General features: G+C 36.2%; 4 protein-coding genes across 6 annotated transcripts; 2 read left to right on the plus strand and 2 right to left on the minus strand.

The window, feature by feature from the left end:
• The first annotated feature begins 2,618 nt into the window (after positions 1–2,618).
• LOC104770351 (tubulin alpha-5 chain) lies at positions 2,619–4,829 on the plus strand. The gene is made up of 5 exons (XM_010494756.2): positions 2,619–3,002; positions 3,093–3,307; positions 3,397–3,596; positions 3,686–4,194; positions 4,291–4,829. Exons 1-5 carry the CDS (start codon positions 2,890–2,892, stop codon positions 4,604–4,606), a joined length of 1,353 nt encoding a protein of 450 aa, XP_010493058.1. The 5' UTR covers positions 2,619–2,889; the 3' UTR covers positions 4,607–4,829.
• On the minus strand, positions 4,609–6,716 carry LOC104770350 (ethylene-responsive transcription factor RAP2-11). Its single transcript, XM_010494755.3, has one exon. It carries the CDS (start codon positions 5,788–5,790, stop codon positions 4,972–4,974), a length of 819 nt encoding a protein of 272 aa, XP_010493057.2. The 5' UTR covers positions 5,791–6,716; the 3' UTR covers positions 4,609–4,971.
• A 1,350-nt stretch (positions 6,717–8,066) lies between these two features.
• LOC104770352 (uncharacterized) lies at positions 8,067–14,599 on the minus strand. Its single transcript, XM_010494757.3, has 19 exons — positions 13,135–14,599; positions 12,734–12,937; positions 12,552–12,656; positions 12,373–12,438; positions 12,130–12,294; positions 11,948–12,022; positions 11,703–11,857; positions 11,306–11,441; positions 11,150–11,219; positions 10,939–11,066; positions 10,797–10,853; positions 10,236–10,421; positions 10,058–10,150; positions 9,625–9,710; positions 9,407–9,540; positions 9,185–9,321; positions 9,001–9,092; positions 8,849–8,915; positions 8,067–8,751 (listed from the first exon to the last, which is right to left on the minus strand). The coding sequence occupies exons 1-19, from the start codon at positions 14,365–14,367 to the stop codon at positions 8,590–8,592; spliced, it is 3,351 nt and encodes a 1,116-aa protein (XP_010493059.2). The 5' UTR covers positions 14,368–14,599; the 3' UTR covers positions 8,067–8,589.
• A 2,468-nt stretch (positions 14,600–17,067) lies between these two features.
• Positions 17,068–19,463, plus strand: LOC104770353 (peptidyl-tRNA hydrolase, mitochondrial). Of its 3 annotated transcripts, none has more exons than XM_010494758.3 (9): positions 17,068–17,268; positions 17,586–17,765; positions 17,851–17,935; positions 18,050–18,117; positions 18,489–18,539; positions 18,641–18,714; positions 18,928–18,986; positions 19,065–19,141; positions 19,244–19,463. In XM_010494758.3, the coding sequence occupies exons 2-9, from the start codon at positions 17,658–17,660 to the stop codon at positions 19,376–19,378; spliced, it is 657 nt and encodes a 218-aa protein (XP_010493060.1). In that variant the 5' UTR covers positions 17,068–17,268; positions 17,586–17,657; the 3' UTR covers positions 19,379–19,463. The 3 variants fall into 3 exon arrangements, with proteins under 3 accessions (XP_010493060.1, XP_087359496.1, XP_087359497.1); XM_087503370.1 differs by having other exon boundaries at positions 17,256–17,466; XM_087503371.1 differs by lacking the exons at positions 17,068–17,268; positions 17,586–17,765 and having other exon boundaries at positions 17,856–17,935; positions 18,050–18,109.
• Positions 19,464–20,527: the final 1,064 nt, after the last annotated feature.

The following is a 20,527-nucleotide window of genomic DNA, read 5'->3' on the forward strand; positions in this document are numbered from 1 at the left end:
ATACTAGTATATGATTAATTTGCTCTCTAACCCACTTCTCTAACTGTATGCACGGATTCAACGATTCAGTAATCCTTTTAAACAAAAATATTTATCTAAATAATTACATAATCATTATACATACTTAACCTCAAAAAGAATAAATAATAAGATCATGTGCATTAAGGGTTTTTAAAGTAGTTTCTCACTAATTAAAAAAATAAAAAGTAACAAAAAAAGTAAGACAGAATGTGAGAAACGATTCTGAACACATGGTTAATTTTAAATTTTATTTTTTTGATTTGTTATTTAACTAAATAATAATTTTATAAAATGATTAAATAAAATATTTTGAGGAACCCACTTACTATAATATTTACCAATGCAGATGCTCTAATTAGCTTTTGTTTCACTTAGTAGAGAACTCATTAACCTCTAGTGATTTTTTCCATCACATGCACCATTTCAACAAATTATAATTACGAGACTTTCTTCAATGTATCGATGAACAACAACAATAGAACTTTCATGGAAATAAAATAAAATATGAGTAATTATCATTCATATAAAATTGACTAAGAAAGTAACTATAACAAAAACAAAGATAATATGTCCTAAAAACCTTAGAGATGGAGAATGCCAATCGAAATAGTAGGAAGCAAACTAATGATAGATTGAAAATCGCTTAAAGGCATACCAACTTCACAAAATTAAATCTTTTGGATGTGATAGGAATTTTGTTAATCTTATCTTGTTCATGAAGTGTTAGATTTGTGATATTTCTTTTATACACAGGTGCACGAATTAGGGACATCGATATTATCAGAATGGCTAACCGATTGGCTAAGGATAACCCACCTTTTCCAGGCTCTATTTGCAAGGCCATAAGATATATGGTTAATTTGCTATTTAACCCATTTTCTCTAACTGTATGTACGGATTCAACGATTCAATGATCCTTTTAAACAAAAATAATTATCAAAATAACTACATAATCATTATATGTACTTAACCTCAAAATGATAAATAGTAAGATCATGTGCATTGAAGGTTTTTCAAGTAGTTTCTCACCAATTAAAAAATAAAAGGTAAAAAAAAAGTAGAAGAAAATGTGAAAAACTGTTTTGGACACTTGACTAATTTTAACTGATTAGATTTTATTTTCTGATTTGTTATTTAACTAAATAATAATTTTATATAAAATTGATTAAAATAAAAAATTTTGAGAAACCTACTTAATATTTACCAATGCAGATGCTCTAAGCTTTTGGTTCACTTAGTAGAGAACTCATTAACCACTAGTGATTTTTCCATCACATGCACCATTTCACCAAGTTATAATCATGAGACTTTCTTCTATGTATAGTTGAACAACATGACTAGGAAAATAACTATAAAAGAAAATATGAGTAGTTATCATTCATAAAAAAATGACTAGGAAAGTAAAGATAAAAAGTCCTTAAAACCCTAGAGATGGAGAATGCCAACCGAAATAGTAGGAAACAAACTAAAGATAGATTGCAAATCGCTTAAAAGCATACAAACTTCACAAAATTAAATATTTTAGATGTGATAGGAATTTTGTTACTCCTACCTTGTTCATGAAGTATTAAAACACTTATACTGAAAAGAAAATTCACGGTCAAAAAGTAAATATCAGCTCTCCAATACTCTGATACAAACATCCTTTAAGATATGGTCCCAAAATAAATAACAAAAGAACTAGAAGTACTCTCCACAGTCCACATCTTTGATGAACCACTAGGGACTAGGTCCTCCAACTTAGTGTCATTTAGACTCGCAACCTAGCTAACTATCTGAATGCATCCAATGTAGTCTTTTTTTTTGTTTGGACAAAGATATTTGATTTAATTCAATTCCAAAAAAGAGAAAAGCTTACAAAGTCTACAACCTCTTGGTTGGATACAATAAAGACAACAAAGATCAAATTTGCAAGAGAAAGATAGACAGGTTTAAAACCATAATTAAACTTAGTCTAGATTGATCAATTAATATGATTTGTTCTTTCCCCATCGTTCAAATCATTTATGTCACTGAATCACCGTAACTCAGCCCACACTCGTTAAAAAAAAAAACTTAAAACCTTGAATTCAAATTCTACAAGTCAAAAAATTACTATAAATTATGTATTTTATTTTTAATAAAAAAGAAAAGAAGAAAAAAATATTTAAAACAGAATTAAAATCATAATACACTACAACATGTAATGGAGGATAGAGAATAGAATGTTTACATATTTTAGACATGTGTATATTTAGTCTTTACTTATCGTATATTCTCTTAACTTGATCCTCAAGATTTGTAAAGCTGTATATATATTCGACCTTTAGGTCCAAAGCAATACACAGAAAATTCAGTCATTGATCTCTTCTTTATTTATCAACATGGACAACCTTACAGCCAGGATGACAAAATTCAGTTTGGCGCTAACGCAAAACAAAAATATCTTACAAATACAAATTGATTAAACCAATAGAGTTAAACCACTAAACCCGAAATTTCATTTTCTATTTCGGTTATGCTATTTTTTTGTTTCCACCTCAAAACAGTCATAACGATAACGATAACACCAAAAAAAAAAACCGGTAAATAACTAAACCGGATCAAAATTACAAAAAGAAAAAAAGGAGATCGAGATCCAGATCGAATCTCACGTATTTTGTCGATGCCAAGTCCCTCAAGGGGGCAGGCTGTCACAACTTGGCGGACCCCAACTAAATTATCAAATCCCATTCAATAAATAATCATTTTTCCCTCAAAATCCATCCGAAACAACAAAAAATAATAAAAATCCAAGATCTCGCTCGCTGGCTCCCTTCAAATTTCTCCGGCCGTCGAAGAAGAGGATCATCGCTCTCGGAAATTAGGGTTTACTTCGACTGAGCGAAGATGAGGGAAATCATAAGCATTCATATCGGACAAGCTGGGATTCAAGTCGGGAACTCGTGCTGGGAGCTTTACTGCCTCGAACATGGAATCCAGCCTGATGGCATGATGCCCAGGTATTTTATAAACCCTAATTTCTACTCTGTTTCTGTTGTAATCGGAAAGGTTTATTGAGAGACGAAGAATGTTTTTGATTTATATTGTAGTGATACTACAGTTGGTGTTGCGCACGATGCTTTCAACACCTTCTTTAGCGAGACTGGTGCTGGGAAGCATGTTCCTAGGGCTGTTTTCGTTGATCTTGAGCCTACTGTTATCGACGAAGTTCGTACCGGTACTTACCGCCAGCTTTTCCACCCGGAGCAGCTCATTTCTGGTAAAGAAGATGCTGCTAACAACTTCGCCAGAGGCCATTACACTGGTGAGAATCCATTTCCTGCTTGTGTTAACTTGTTAGTGTTAATTTGTTAGGGTTCTTTGGAATGGTACTTAATTCTTATATGATTGCAGTTGGAAAGGAGATTGTGGACCTTTGCCTTGATCGTGTGAGGAAATTAGCAGACAACTGTACTGGTTTGCAAGGGTTTTTGGTGTTTAATGCTGTTGGTGGTGGTACGGGTTCCGGATTGGGTTCTCTCTTGTTAGAACGTTTGTCTGTAGATTATGGAAAGAAGTCTAAACTTGGATTCACCATTTACCCTTCTCCTCAGGTACCTTTTTCAGAAAGAGCTCTCTTTGCATTACATGTTTCTTTGATGGATGAGTCTTGGTTTTTGAATGCATTGCCCTGTGATCTCAGGTTTCTACTGCTGTTGTGGAGCCTTACAACAGTGTTCTTTCGACGCATTCCCTACTTGAACACACCGATGTTGCTGTCCTTTTGGATAATGAAGCCATCTATGATATTTGCCGCAAATCCCTAGATATTGAGAGGCCAACCTACACCAACTTGAACAGGTTGATATCTCAGATCATATCATCCTTGACAACATCGCTGAGGTTTGATGGAGCTATCAATGTCGATATCACTGAGTTCCAGACCAATCTTGTCCCGTATCCCCGTATCCATTTCATGTTGTCGTCCTATGCACCAGTCATCTCAGCCGCAAAGGCATACCATGAGCAGCTATCAGTCCCTGAGATCACTAATGCCGTGTTTGAGCCATCTAGCATGATGGCAAAGTGTGACCCCAGGCACGGAAAATACATGGCCTGTTGTTTGATGTACCGTGGAGATGTTGTTCCTAAAGATGTTAATGCTGCTGTTGGTACCATCAAGACAAAGAGAACCGTTCAGTTTGTTGACTGGTATGATCTTGAAATGGAACAAATTGCTATTGTTTCCAGTTTCATGCTGTTTTGTTTATAAACAATTAATTTGACATGTGTCTTGTTTTTTATCAGGTGCCCCACCGGGTTCAAATGTGGAATCAACTACCAGCCTCCAACTGTTGTTCCGGGAGGTGACCTCGCTAAGGTCCAGAGAGCTGTATGTATGATCAGCAACAACACAGCAGTCGCTGAGGTGTTCTCAAGGATCGACCACAAGTTTGATCTTATGTATGCCAAGAGGGCGTTTGTGCATTGGTATGTCGGTGAGGGAATGGAAGAAGGTGAATTCTCTGAGGCACGTGAAGACTTGGCTGCATTGGAGAAAGATTACGAAGAAGTGGGTGCTGAAGGTGGAGACGACGAAGAGGATGAAGGTGAAGACTATTGAGACCTTCGATCGAACAATGAGCATCCAAAAAGTTTTTTTTTTTTTTTAAATGTTTTCACTTATGATTCTTGTTGATTACATGTTTGTTTAAATCCTGTACAATATCCATTGAACTTCCTCTGCCTTTTGTGTTTTATCTCGGTTCGATACATTTTCATTGGTAAAGCGACCATTGGGGAAGATCCCGAGTTCATCATTATCAAGCATTTTTTGTTGTACCAAACCTTCATTCTCTTCTTACAATGTCCATTTTGACTTTAGGTACAATCTTGTCTATTGGGACACTGTAGAGATGTGTTCTACTTTACATTCATGGATCATGATCCAAAAAATTACATGAATTAGTCAGGAAAAGTAAAGTGGAATCATGTAGGGCAGAAGAGTTGGGAGAGTGAAGGGAGATCCCAAATGGGATCGGTAGGATCGAAGATTGCATATTCGGCATTCATGCTGTCATAGTAACTGTTAGGTCCATTCATTGCATATAGGGATGCTGATATCTGTCTTTCGATTTCAGCAAGACCCAAATGTTGATCGGTTGAGTTGTGATCGTTGAGATGTCCATGTGTTTCTTCCCCTCCCTGAGCCATAGGGACCAGATGGTTGAATCCAGAGACAAGGGGCCACGAGTAAGGATGCTGGTGACCGGTTGTTTCTGGTAGCCCAATGACTGACGAATCCGGGCGGTACACATCATTGAGTGGTATAGCCGTAGTGGTCGTGGTGGTTGTGGTGATACTAGTAGCAGCAGCAGAGGTGTAGTTGATATTGCATTCCGCAAAAGAAGAAACGGGTTTGTGCTGCTGTTGTTGCTGCTGTTTCATGCTCTGCTTCTGGTGAAGGAGGTTTCTGATCTTCAAAGACAATTGTGAGTTGTTTGGAAAATGGTTAGCGAAATTGGTTCGAGTATTGGAGCCACGTAAGAGACAGGCGGCTTCATCGTAGGCTCGAGCTGCTTCTTCTGCAGTCTCAAAGGTTCCGAGCCACATCCGTATCTTTTGTGTCGTGTCTTTGATCTCTGCCACCCATTTCCCTGAAGGCCTTTGCCTAACTCCCACGAACTTCGTCTTGTTGCCTTTGCTCTTCTCTTTTGTTTTCTGCTTTTGAGGTTGTTGACGTTCCATTTTTTTTTTGTGTATGAATCTGTCTGTAGACGTTGAAAATACGTACTTATAGGGATGCATAGGTTAAATTTTTGGTTATGTGTGTTGGTATACTTTTGGGGTCAAGTCTTAGTGGGTGCCTCGTCTTTCTGAAGATTTGTTCTTGTTATTTTAGTGATGATGATGATGCATACAGTTAATGATTTTTATATAACTGTTTGGTTTTTGGGTATTCCTGAGAAACATTCGGAGGTTTTATGTGGGTTCCATGTATTATTGGCGTGCTTACCATTTTCTAGTTTTCTTAATATAAAAAATGTGCAAAAGACAAGTACGGTATGATGTGTTTGTTTCTTGGCATGGGATGGGGAATATTTAATTCAACAATGAACAAACCATAGCATCTGAAGACTTAATTGAGCTTAATGTTTAGAGGGAGGCCTCAATGATAGAAGGAGATTTCTAAAATGCAAATTAAGCCGACCAAGATATATACTTTTACGAAATTATCAATTATGTATGATATTGACAAAATCTTCAAGTTAGTGGGAAACCTCTACTCCAAGAGAGATGACAATAAATATCTATATAAGTGATTCTTAACATTAAGAAGACAAATACTAACCTGAAAAAATGGTGTCTCAAAGATTGTCCTTCACCCTACTGTTTCTCTTGGCAACCTTAATCACAGTTGCTAAGGGAAACACCAACAGAAAGCTATTCTCATTTTACAACTATTCTCCTCCTCCATCCCCGGTCTATCGTCATCCTGTGGCTCCTCCTACTCCGGTCTATCGACCTCCGGCTGCTCTTCCTCCTCCTAAACCTCCCGTTGCCTCCTACTACTACAAGAGATCTCCACCGCCTCCACGCCCTAGATACGGAAGAGTGAATCCACCACCTCCTCCCAGCAAACCATGGTGGTGGTTCTTGTAGCGGGCTAAGAAGGCATTCAAGCGGCTCAAGAGTCAGGAGAAGACATTTACTGTCTACTTTTTTGTAAATGTATATATTTACTAATGAGTTTGCCTGAAAACATAAAAAGTGCATTTGTGTTGTACTGTTGTCTTAACTTTGTTAGTTTTGACTGTCTCTCAGTTTACCGGGATTTATTCTTCTTCTTTATTCGCTTTTTCGCGGTTTGTAGTGCGACTGATTTGCTTATCCTCTATTTATTTATTGTATTGATTCGTTCTACAAATTCATTTAAACTAATTTATTACATACACCACTTATGAGTTACATCGAAACATTTTACAAATGTAACCGTCATTTAACTCTAGTAATGTTTCAAGTTACATGGCATATTATCCAAATACTCTCTGATTCATAGAGAGTGTCATTTTGACACAATGTATACAGATTAAGAAAATTATATAAATTTCTATTTTACCTTTTATAAATACATTAAAACAATTTCTCTTTCTAATTAATAAAAGCTGAAATAGTAGGAATAAAAATAAGATTTAATATTAAAAACTGCATTGAAAATATAAAATGACACTCTTTTTGTTACAAAAAAAACTGTGTCAAAATGACATTTTTTATGAAACAGAGTGAGTAACAACTAAGACCATCTCTAGTGGGAGTATGTAAGCAAATATTTAGGTATAAAACAGATAAAAATAAATAAAAAATTGTTGATAAGCTAAGAAATATATCTTAGCTAAGCAATTTGAGGGTTAATTCTTACAGGCACGTGTTTACCTGTGAATGGGTAGAGTTTTAGTTTTAGTGAGTAAAAGAAAAAAAAATTGCACCTTATTCTGTAAATTCTTCTTCACTGAAGTATGTTCTTGTCGATTTGCAAAGAATGTTATGCCATTGCAGTAATTAATCTGAATTGGATTTCCGAAACTGTAAGTTACTATCTAAAGACTTTTAGAAATGGTGATTAGGTAGATCTATGTAACAACTTTTTTGCGATCTAGTTTTGTGATTGTTGTGCAATAAGAGGATGTTTGAGAGTTAGACTGAATTTTTGATTTGTTTTGAGTGTTGCTTATAAAACAAGTTCTTTGAAATTTTTTTTTAAAGTTAGTTTAGAAATTTTGTTAGAACTTTATCATTGAAGGGATAAATTTTATATTTCTTTTTTTTTAAATTTAGTTTTTTTTAATTTTTGTAATAAAAATATTGCTAACAAACTTGTTAAAAAATGGTTTAAGTAGAGATGAGAGACACTAGTATTTTTCCCACGAGGCTTCACAGATGAGATACATCATAGATGTGAAGATGTGATGTTGTGGGGTCCCAACATTTCGTACGGACCCCTCGTGGCCGGCTCACCAACTCATCCAGACACAACTTAAAACGACCAAACTTAGTTGCTTACTTGCTGTCTGCCAGCGAAATCATAAAATTAAAACACGACATTTTTTATTAAAAAGACCAAGAATATCCAAAAGAGTACAAAATCAACAATAGCAATGTGAGAAAAGAATCATTCTTCCAAAATTCTCACTTGCATACAAAAAAAAAAAACAAGAGAACTTAAAAAAAAACAAATCTTTCTGTTTTTTTCTTTCTCGTATAAGCACCAAAACTTCATCTTCTCACAAACCCAAACCAACACCGACACCAACCAAACATGTGTATTTGGGGAATCATACCAAATTTTCCCCCAATGACACTCTTTTCACTAACAGTTTCATCCTTCCCTCCTTAATATACACTTCCTACCGTCAAGATAGAAATTTTCATTTTGTAACTTGTGAAGGATGGACCCGACCCATCATCATCCCTCTCGAAAAAAGAATTGATGAAAAATGCAAAAGAGAAAAGCTTTTTAAACACATAAATGCAAAACTGACGACGCTTTGTAGTGAAGACAGAGCTCACAAGACTGTAGATGAACAAAGAGACCGGATTGGAGTGGTTTCAGGAGGAAAGCATGGATTGGAGAGCTAGCTGCTGCTCGGGTTTCAGTGTTGACCATGTTGATGCCAATGCCGATGGTGGCAGTGTCTGTTGAAGTTGCCTTAATATATTGATCATACGACCTGCTGTCTCTTCTGTCACCACATTTGTCCCTGTAAGCACCTGGCCGCCAATAGACACATTGATTTCTCTATTAGTACGATAAATGCAAAAGATCAAGGTATAAAAATTGTCCATGAAAAGCATTAACTAAACAAACCTCGGCAAATATTAATAAGATTTTCGGAAGATACTGGTTATTGGGGCCTAAAATGTCCACATCTTGCCTGCAAGTTTATCAGCAACCAAGGGCGTTTTAGAACAAGGAAAAATAAAATAAGAGGTAAGTAACTTAGAATCCACATTGCTTACCTCTCAACCATTGAGCAGAGCTGTTCATGAACCAATTTGGCTTCAATGACATCATTACTTAGAGGTAAACAGTTCAACCATGCAGGAAGTACCTAAAAAAATCAAAACAAGGTAACTTGTGAATCACTGGAAGCAACCACATGTATTAGTGCCATCGCGAAACCTTGTAAGTATCATAAGCTACCTGAGAGGAATCGATACTGTCACGGTGAAATTGGCAGATCTTTCCCACTGCGGACACAGCATTATCATATGCCATTGCATTGTCAGATTGCCGAGCATTTGGCTGCTGTATCACAACATTTAATCTTGACAGAGCCTCTGTTGAAACAAAAACATCGGTTATTTAACTGCAAAATATAAATCAAACCCCCAAAAACTACCAGCAGGCAAAAGAATACCATACCTCCAACAAGAGGCTTGAATACAGATCCACCAAACTCAGCACAAACACCAAGCCCATACACGGCAGCCTGTCGAACTTCTGGGCTCTCGTCATTGCAAGCTTCCAGTACAAATGGAAGATAGGTATCATAATATCTGCGCAGCGAATATAAGGTAGACACCACATAAGAACGCTGAAAACTGAAAATGTACAATGATTCAATGAATGTGTATCCTTACTTATAGGCAGCATCACGGCATTGTTCAGCTACATCATCAAAAATGCATATAGCAATCCTTCTCTCTTCAGCTGTTTTATCCCTTCCCTGAATTAAACAAATACACATCCCAAAACTAACAATCAATAGCAAAACAGAAAACCCAAGGCGAACTAAGACTAATATTGTATCAGAGCAATGGCAACAGCCACAGATTTAGAAACTAAAACTATATTCACCTGAACCAGAGGGCCAAAAATTTCTAAACTTCTAACAAAATACAAAATACTATACTATATTTATTCATATATATGTTAGGTACAAGCTTCTGGAAATAATAAAAACCACCTACACTGACAAAGCAAAAGCAAAAGATACTCTTGAATATGAAAATTCTCCACTTAGTATCACCCAGCACCTAAAATAGAAGACTTTTAGTGATGAGCGCAACTTACCCACATAGGAGTTAAGTAAGAGGATAATTCATCGAAGAATGGCAGGAATGAGGCTTTGAATGTCTTAACCAGTGTTCCCAATATTTCACCGACCTGTATTTCAAAAACGAAAAATTTAATAAAAACATTGACAACAGTATATTTCAATTTAATAAGAGTGGATCACAAAAAAACTAACTTGATCAAAAATTTCTTCCTCTTGCTCATTTTCCTCTTTAATAAGCTCTCCCTCTTCAGCGTCAAAGTCTTCCGCAGTGGCCCTCTCTCCCCTCTCTCGCTTCCTACTAGAGCTTGCTGTCATAGCTTGCTTTATCTCATCAACTATGGATCTAATTTTCCCTTCATCCAAAAGATTTCCGGAGATCTGGAATACAGTCACAGGTTATGAGATACCATTTTATCAATGTAATCCTATGATTTACTCTACGACGGCACATAATTAAGACTTCTTCAATATAAGCTCTATATAGTTTACTCTAAACCTAAGGAAAGGATGAAAATAAGGACAGCTGAAATTGCAACATTATTCATCACTCTCGATACTCTATGCTCAGAAGGAATGAATAAGTGATGAAGTAAAGAAAACATAAAAAGCCAGTCTGGCTTTCCAAATACAAGCAACTACATATGTGACCTAAATTAATAAGAAATTAGCATGACTACCAGGGAAAGTACAGCATTCAAGAAGCACATAAAAAAGAAGGCCCAAGTTACACCAAATTTGCTAATGAAAATTTACCTGCAAGCATTCATTGATAGCTTCCAACATACTCACACAGATCTCTGTATCAGGTTCCTACATAAAATCCAGTCATCCACCCGATCAACATAGTGAAGCAAAGCCAAAAGAGAGAAGAAAAAAAAACAGAACAGACACTAACTTTATGCAAAGCTTCCAGCATGGCTGGAATAATGTAGTCAGAAAGCTGCTTCAAATAGGATAAATCGCGCCCATCAGATTTTCCTTTCTCTATAGCCAACTTGGCTGAGCGCATTAGTTCCGGCATGGCTAGAGAGAGAAAATTATCCAATTTCTTAGAAACTTGTAAATGAACAAAATATAGATTATAGACGATATATTTTCTGATATACCTGACACAGCTGCTCTTCTAACTTCTTCGTGAAAATAGAATTTCAGTAAAGGGACCAGTGTAGGTGCAACCTATAGTATAAAAATTCAGTCTACACGATGATCCCAACAACAATGCCAAATATTGAGACAATTTGGAGTTATTTAACCACACTAACCTGATCAATCCAAGGAAAAAATCCTTCTTTCAACTCATCGGCATAGCAACAAAGCATGTTGCAAGCCGTTGCCTTTTCCTCTAGAACACTTGTTTTGATCCCTATTCTTTTGTCTCCCAGGATAATGGTCTCCATGCTGCATCAATAGATGGAATTAGCAAAAACATTATGCATGTTACTTGTTATGTAAAACAAAACAAAAATAATCTTAAAACATATCATTTCATTATATGGACAGTATCTGAGCATAGTTAAATATTTCAAGAAAAGAGAAATGCAGGAAAGCTGCACCTCCAACAACATAGAGAAGATTAGTTTTTCTATGCATCAGAATTACATAAAAGCAAGGTATAGAGATATGATAACAATCAGATGAAGTGTCAAGAAGAATGTAAACCTTTCATCATCAGAATCCTCTGCTTCATCTTCTGAATCAGCAGATGTAATTGTTACATCTGGCTTAAGTTGAGCTGACTGAAGCAAAGGAGGCATCACAACAGTCATGTACGGGAGGAAGTCTTGACCCAGACACTTGCAAAGCCTAGCCCATGCCTACGAAAATGTAAGGTAACTGTAAGCAAGCGATCTTACCTACTTAAGTTTATAAATAACATGGAGACCTAGCATATTATAAGAATTCACCTGTAACATGTAACTTGTTATTGGATCGTCTGCCTCCATCTCAGACCCTTGCAAGGACATTAGCACTTCCATGACCTGGCATGGACATGTGAAATATTTACATACGACAGTGAATAGGATTACTGCATATAGCATCCGTTCTAATAGCAAGTAAAGTTTGATTTGACCCACGCATAGCATACCTGCCTAGCATCATCCCTAAATCTGTCCTTTCCAACTGCCATTCCAACAAGACTAATGCACTCCATGGATTTGGCACGAAGCATCCTCTTAGATTTGTCAGTTGCATTCATCAAAATAGTTTTGAGATAAGGCATGACAGCATCATAATACTTTTGAAAGTGGTCCTACAAATTTAGATTATGTTAGATCAAGAGTTGCATGTAAGGAAAACAATAGTTGTTACACAACTTCTTTATAGATACCTGTGATGAATCAGCAACTGAAGCAAGAGCAGTTAAGGCTCCTTCTTGGACCATTTGTTTACCATTCTATAAGAAGCACCATTATAATCCCAAGTCAATCATTTAAACTCAACAGAATGCAAGATATATGCTCTTTTTTAGTTATATATATTAGAAAATAAAGTACGCAATGGACTTACTTGTAGTAGCACAAGCAACTTGCTCACTACTCCGTCTAAGTAAGGTGCCAATATTTCAGGTGTACAATTTTCACTGAAGTTGAGTACTGCTGAAGCAGCATGAGCCTACATGCAAAGGTCACAAGGTACTGCTTTAGGAAGTGTCAGAAGATTATAATCTCAGAGAAACAAGGGATTTTTACCTGCACTCGTGGATTCTGGAAGTCATCCATAGCAGCAGCAAGTGCGGGGAGCACTCTCTCATGATGTTGGTTTTGCAGATCTGGACCCAAATCCGTAGACAGTTGTCCAATCGCATTTATAGCAGCCCACCTTACTCGAGGATGAGGACTTTGAAACTGGCTCAAAACCATGGCCACCACTTGCTCTAGATTTTTTATCATTACCTATATCAAAGTTCAGGATATTAGATATCGGACTGAAAACCCCAAAGTGATGTATGTGCTTGGCAAGTCCTCCCAAGATAAATCAACTCAGAATCAATCTTTATCTAACATCTAATTAAAACAAAAAAACAATGAAACAATAAAGGAAAAAAGTGACTTAAGACAGGTTATTCAACTGCTACCACTGAAAGTTATACCTTTGAGCAACCTTCAGCAATCTGAGCAAGTGCAATCAAAGAAGCATGGTGTTTCTGCCATTCAGAAGCAGTCAAATAAGCAGAAAACTGCTGATATGCAACCGGAACAATGGTGTTTCCTCCCAAAGAAATTGCTAACCGATCCAAACACTCTTGACCCATGCTGTAGTTGCTAGTCTCGCCGGCATCTTCATCCTCAGTCTCAGCGCTGTACCAAGCAGGATCGTCCTCAATATCCTCGAGCATCTTCATAAGGACAGCGAACAACCTGTCGATGAACTGAGGGAGTTTCCTAACCATCCCTGGGGCACGCTCACGCGCCTCAGCCAAAGTAACCAAAAACTCAATCGCAAGATGACGCGTACTTTCCTCCAAGGAATCAGCCTCTGCGATCTGAAGCATCGAAGTAACAATGTCGAGAAGCTGCCTTCTAAGGAACCGTGGCTCAGTACCAGCCAATTCAATCAAAAGTTCAAGTGCCTCCTGTGCAGTTGCTTCGTTCCCGTTGTTGAGAGATTCGGTCAACGTCCTGATCATGGCAGGCAGAACATCTTGGAATCTATCTCTCTCCGTTGAGTTGGAGAGACACTGAACGAAACTAATGACGGCGTTGAGAGCTGCGATTTTGACATCGGAGCTTGCAGAGTCACTACTCAAACACTGGAGGAACACGGTGTGGAGAGGCTTGATGTGAGGAGTCAGAGTCTCCCCAACGTACTGAGACAATTGCGCAAAGATTAAAAACGCCGATTCCTGCAATTTAGGGGAATCAGATTGAACACACTGGAAAACAAACGGAAGCAACTCCGGCCATCCATTCTCCGGTAAAATCCCCGATGCGAGTTCAGAGACTGTATCGCAAATCTTCTTAGAGATCGATTTGGCTTCCTCGCGCTGAATACAAGACAACATCGAAGATTTGAGGGAGGATTGAGTGGCGAGGGAGAGACGAGGCCATAGATAAGCGTCGTCACGCGTTAACAGCTTCCGGAGAAGCACGGCGGCCATGGCACGACCTTCGGGATGAGGAGAAAGCTGAAGAAGATGAGCTAGCTTCAAGGCGAGGGTATCGGGATTGCTTTGCTTAGCGAGATTGAATAGAGCCTCAGCGGAGGAACGTTGCTCGTTGGAAGAAGACATGAGGTGAGAGATTAGCGTCTCGAACGGCGCCGAATCGGAACCGAGGACCATCGCGAGTTGCGCCTGTTGAAGCTGGTTCGCCTCGGTAGCCATGGCAGATGGCGGCGGGAAAAACTAGGGTTAAAAAGTGGCTAGAGAGAGAGAGAGAGGCGGAATGAGGAGAGGAGCGAAGAGGGATGAGGTTTGTGAAGAGATAATTATATTTCTTTTCTTTTTTTCTTTTTTTTTTCTCCCAAGTATTATGTATTCGTGATTTGAGGTGGAGTGGGCCGTAGCGACAATTAAATTAAGGGGAAAAATAAAAAGTAAGCAATGATATGTGATTAGCTGTATTTCTTTCAAGGGTGGATCATAAATTGATCACCAATGCCTGTTTTCCTTGTTATGAATTCAAAAGTTAAGGTTTTCTATTATTTCCTAGATTTAATAAATAAAACCACCAACTTTTAAGTAAATATAAAGATTTTATGATTATTATTTTCTTCCATTTTCCTTACTCCAACAAAAAAAAAACGGTTGACATTGGCTTGATTATACATCAAATGACAGAATCTTATAACTTTTGTAAATAAATAAAAATGATAAAAATATATAATTATTAATTAATCTTGATATATTTGATACGCGTGTTCAAAATGTGGTTTTACTAAGTCTGATATTGAATTAAATGTAATCGTAACGAGTGAATATAATAATGATTAATTTGATTTAAATTAATAAATTTTTATTATATATTGATTTATATATAAAAGGTATTTGAAAAGGTAAAAGTCTTAATATTCACGAAAATTTTACTTAACAAAAAAAAAGATAAATCCTATATGTATTTATATAATTTATTTTCACACAATATTATTTTGTATTTAAATAGCAATCAAACCAATTTTGAAGCATGTTGTATCGGGTTTACAAAGTGTATTTGTTATATGGTAAAAATGTACATTTTATACTATATAGTATATTTATATATAAATAAACTATTTGATATAACATTTCTTGTTTTAGTTTTAAGTTTTAACAAATACACTAGGATTTAACCCGCGGTACACCGCGGGACAATATTTTTAATTTTATAAAATTTAAAATTTTTATTGTATTTATTTGTTATTTTATTATTGTTTTATTAATTTTAAAAATATAAAAATTTACAGGTATTTGATATAAGTATTCAAAGTATATGATTTTTGTAGTGTTTTCAAGGTTTTAACCCGTGTAATATATGTATAGTCTAGTAATACATTTATCTCCTCATACACATCTAAAAATGTTTAAAAAAAACAATTTCACTTATCTCCCTATATGGGATTAATGCCAACCCGTCTCACCAAAATCAAAATAAGTTTTTGCATAAAAAAATAATCAAAATAAGTTTTTGCGTAAAAAAATAATCAAAATAATCAACATACCGTGTAACCATGTCTTTTTTGACTGATGTGTGGATTTTCATTCCCTGAAATGATTAAAGCAGCATAGTAAGATTCATGTGAATAATAAAGAGAATAATGGAAATTATGTTTGTGTGATTCTTACAGTGCCAAGATCAACTCCAGGGTTTCCGCCGTGCTGCTTGTGTATTGACGCCACAAGTGAAGGACTTTCACTTGCACCCCCACGCCATCTTCACCAAATTTATTAATGTTAATATAATTATGAAAATTGTAAACTTTTGTTATAGAAAATCTGTTGTATATCATTTAAATTTGATAGATTCTAGCATCTATAAAAATAGTTTTGGAGATTTAATGGGTTAAAATTTTAATGGATATAGTTGTTTTTGGAAAAATTGGAATGTATAGATGTTATTAAAATTTTATGGCAATAAACGTAACAAATGTTGGTCAATTTAAGAAAGTTTAATATTTGAGTTTCTCTGCAATGTTATTTATGGAATTATTTTAGGGGTTAATGTTGTAAAAAAAAATTAAATAAGTAAAACTTAAAGGGCATAAACCAAAATGTACTTCAAAAATGTTAATATAGATTTTAAATTTACTAAATTGAAAATCTGTTAGACAAATAATATGTAGTCCACATGTCTTTGTAACATATAGAAATAAGAGGATCATTATTCTATGGACTTATATAACTAATCATGGGGTGGTAGAGTGTTAGTGTTTCAGTTTGTATGCTACTACTATCACATATTTTTTCCTTGTCAACACATAATAAACATACTACATAGTGAACAAAATCTTCTAATTTGTAGAACTTCTGATGGACGTGTGTTTAAAACGTTCTCTGTCAATAGTAACACTCATTTGTTTACCAAAAAAAAAAAGAGTGTTTAAAACTCCTAGTAGCAACCAAATACATAGTTGAGAAAAGATTAACAACAGCGATGTAATGGTGATGGGTGTAATGTAAAAAAGAATCATTTACTAATCTTTGTTTTCTTCCAATTATCCATTTGGTGGTTTGGGTATATCATACTTCATACATACAGCCTCTGATTCTAATATGGTCGCACGCATTTTTGTTTTCATAATGGATAACTTCTGTGATGCAGATGCTAATGAGAATGGTCTCTATCTCATTACAAAATGATCATTTCTCGTATTGAAGGTGATTTCTGTCATATTTCTTCACATAACAACCGGAACATACCACAAATCCAATATACCCATCTAGACATCTAGTTGAAAGTAGTAATCACAAAATGGTCTAAAAAGGAATATACGAAAACAAAAGCATATCCAAAAGTAAGCAAGCAAGCATCATGGAGGGGCTGAAACACCTGCACTATCTTGGACAATATAGGTATAGTTTACCTTTGGGTTTTTTTTTTGAAAAGTGAAAAAACCCCAAAATTAGGACTTCAGCAAAAATGTATAAACTTTAGAATAATAGTAATAGCCAAGTCTACTTAACTAGTGTGATGATTTCACAACATATAAAAGGAGAAGACCAATTTTTTTTTTACAATCGAATACGACTTAGGCTGTTTCTCGGGACATCGCAGCTCTCCTCTCGTTTCTTTCATTGCTTTTTTTACGGGTGAGTTGTTGATTCTTACCATTACAATTTGAGGTTTTTATTGAAAAGGGAACGATTCGAGGCTTCCTGAAACCCCAATAAATAAGTTGATTTCGGAGTTTGTTGTCTAAACGTCTAATGGGGTTGGTTTTGTTGGACCCTGATGGTGTAATTGTGCAATTGCTTTGCAGTTTCTGGATGTTCTTGGTTCACGCAACAGTAAAACGCTAATTCTTAGAACAATAGCTTAGTGCTAGTCGAATCTTATGACATTGTGTTGAAAATTTGGAGTATTTGAAACACTAATCTCTCTTCTGATTGCTTGCTTTTGGAAATAGGGTTTAGGGATTTAATAGTCTTTGGAGAAATCTCGAAACTTTGATTGGCTTGGGTGGCCGAATCTCGAACCGATGTTGAGTAGGTTGTCGAGGCGTTGCTACTGCACTTCTGTTCATCGACCATGGCTGTTTCTAGGATTGGGTAACCCCGGAGACAAATACAAAGGGACAAGACACAATGTAATGTACCCCCAAATGTTTTTAGTGATTATGCGTTTATATAAGTGTATTCTTAGTTCTCTGCTCTTGTTTGGCTACGCTGTAGATTGGCTTCGAGATGATTGATACTTTTGCTGAGTCAGTTGGGATTCAGATGAACCTGGTCAATTTCAAGGCTATAATGGGACAAGGTACATGTTGCAAGATGAATTTTTTTTTTTTCCATTTTTCTTGTATGAACGAAAACTGTGTGAGTTTGGTGTTGAATTATATGAGTTTTTGATTTTGTGTTGTCCCCCTTTCAGGTTTCGTGGACGATCTCCCTGTTATCCTGGCAAAGCCGCAAACTTACATGAACCTGAGCGGTGAATCAGTAATCTTCTTCTCATATTCTTAGTATAAGTCTTTCAAAATTTTCAAGATTCATGAAATATGAATGATTCATGAGGCTTAATCTCTTTACCAATAAGGTTCTTGAACATCATCTACATACTTCATCCATTGTTATTTAAACCAAGGTATCTGCTTGTTAGGGGCCTGACGAGAAGCTTTATGACTTAACGGTTTCAATTATGACAGTATTCTACTTTTGAAGAAAATATATGGTCATCAAAATCTATTGCTTGCCAAGCGTGTCTATGATTGCAATTGAATTAGCTGTATTTACTTATTTTTTGTGCATAATGTAGCTTCTTAGCTTTGGTTGGTTTTGTTAGTAACTGTGCTTCTCTTTATATTGGTCAGAGTGGCCCTCTCGCGGCTTATTACAAGTTACCTCTCAATCGTGTGCTTGTGGTAATCCTATCACCGTTTTTGGCTTAAGGCCTAACAATCCGTACGATTTGTTTCACCAGAAACACTTGATTTCATTGTTACTCTGGAATTTGGTGATCTAGGTGCATGATGACATGCAATTGCCATGTGGTGTTCTTCGCCTTCAAGAAAAAGGAGGCCATGGATGCCACAACGGGTATGGTATCTCATTTTTCTAACTAGAATGCGGTCATGTGTAAAACAGAGTTCAACTTTTCCCTGGTTCTCGTAAGACAGTTGCTGTCACCTGTTTCAGACTGTAGTGTCTACCATCATGAGATCTGAATCACAATATCGAAAACTCTTACGTTTATACTTGTTTGGGGTATGACTGACATTATGGTAATTATTATTCTTGTGGTCTTCTCAGGTTAAAAAGTGTAATGAACCATTTTCGAGGCAACAGGGAATTTGCAAGGCTACGAATCGGTCAGTTTCAACCTCCACTTGACTTAACACTTTCACGAAGATCACTGGTTCTAAATCAAGATATTATTATAATTGTAGGAATCGGAAAGCCTCCGGGACAAATGGATCCAAAGGCTTTCTTGTTGCAGAAGTTCAGCATGGCAGCTCGAGAACGGGTAAGCCTATGAGCAGTTATCGACATTGAAAACATTGTGGCTTAGATCACCATAAAGAAATAGATTTGAGTCTCCCTTGTGTGCTCTATGTTTCTGGTGAAGATGGATGGAGCTTTAGCAGAAGGGGTGGATGCTCTGAAGCTGGTTTTGTCTAAAGACTTTGGAGAAAGCTGGAGATTGTTCAATGTGGAACAGAAGTACAAACACTTGAGACAACATACAATAATTGCAGCTTGACCAAATGCTCTTGTCATGTATAGATTTATGATCTTGTGCTTGCCCCTTGTACAATTTTTTTTTCAAATAGTCTTTTCAGATTTCAGATTTTTAGAGTCGCTCTCCATTTCGGATTAATACGAAATTATCTGAATTAGTTACACGGAATACTTAACGAGAATCTATAACTTGAATTAGTGAGTTTACTTGAATTAGTGAGTTTTATCCGACTCGTTAATCCATAACGAGAATCTAGAAAGTTAATAAATAAATGAGACATTACAAACTGATTAGGAAGACATTACGATGCGGAAGAGGGAGAGGGAGAAATAATGATACAAATGCGTCTGTGAAGTCATGTAAGAGAGTAGCAAAATCTCAAGAGAGAGTCAGATTTCAGGTCCTAAGTTTGGTCCCTGATGTGGTTGGTATAGGTTGTTTACTAATACAGATACGAAATTAAAAGAGTGTATGAGCCATTTTTTTTTAGAAAAGTATAAATCAAAGCTCTTCTCTAGCTTGTTGCAAAAGTAAATCATGGTGTAGTAATGATTTAGATCCTTTTTAAGACACAAGAAGACTCAGTTATAGCTATATTTCTGAGCTCCTCTGCATTTGGAACCCATTGTTTCGTCTAAGAGTCCATCTTTTGGGTGGTTAGATCATAGATCAAATATGTGGTGCGGATCCTTTTTACGATGATCGACGCCACAGAAATAGATAAGAGTTCCTTTTGATCCCTGGGGTGCCACTTGCGATAAGATGCCTATGTCATAGATCAATACGTGCTTTGAACTCACGTAACTTTTCCAAGTAGAGTTCATCATCTAAACTGAAAACGGAGAAAAATGTTGCAATTGGTTATGAATCTTTGATACTGTCTGGTTAAGAATTCAATAACTAAACCGGTTATCACACTTGGTTTAAGTGTTTGAGTTACTCAGCTAGTTCTTTGGCCTTTGATGTGATTGGTATAAGAATGTTTACTGAATGAAAGAGACTTGAACCTCTCTGTTTACACTAACAATCGTAAAACCAAACTGGAAGCAAAAACAAACGAAGCATTAACTAACGCTAAAAAGACTAATCAATCACTTAAACCAAGTCTGATAACCGGAAGAACCATTCGAGCATCAAATATTACTATAATCTATCAAATATTCTATCATG

Source organism: Camelina sativa, chromosome 20 (genome assembly GCF_030686135.1).
Source record: "Camelina sativa cultivar CO46 ecotype springtype chromosome 20, ASM3068613v1".
Classification (NCBI taxonomy): Eukaryota; Viridiplantae; Streptophyta; class Magnoliopsida; order Brassicales; family Brassicaceae; genus Camelina; species Camelina sativa.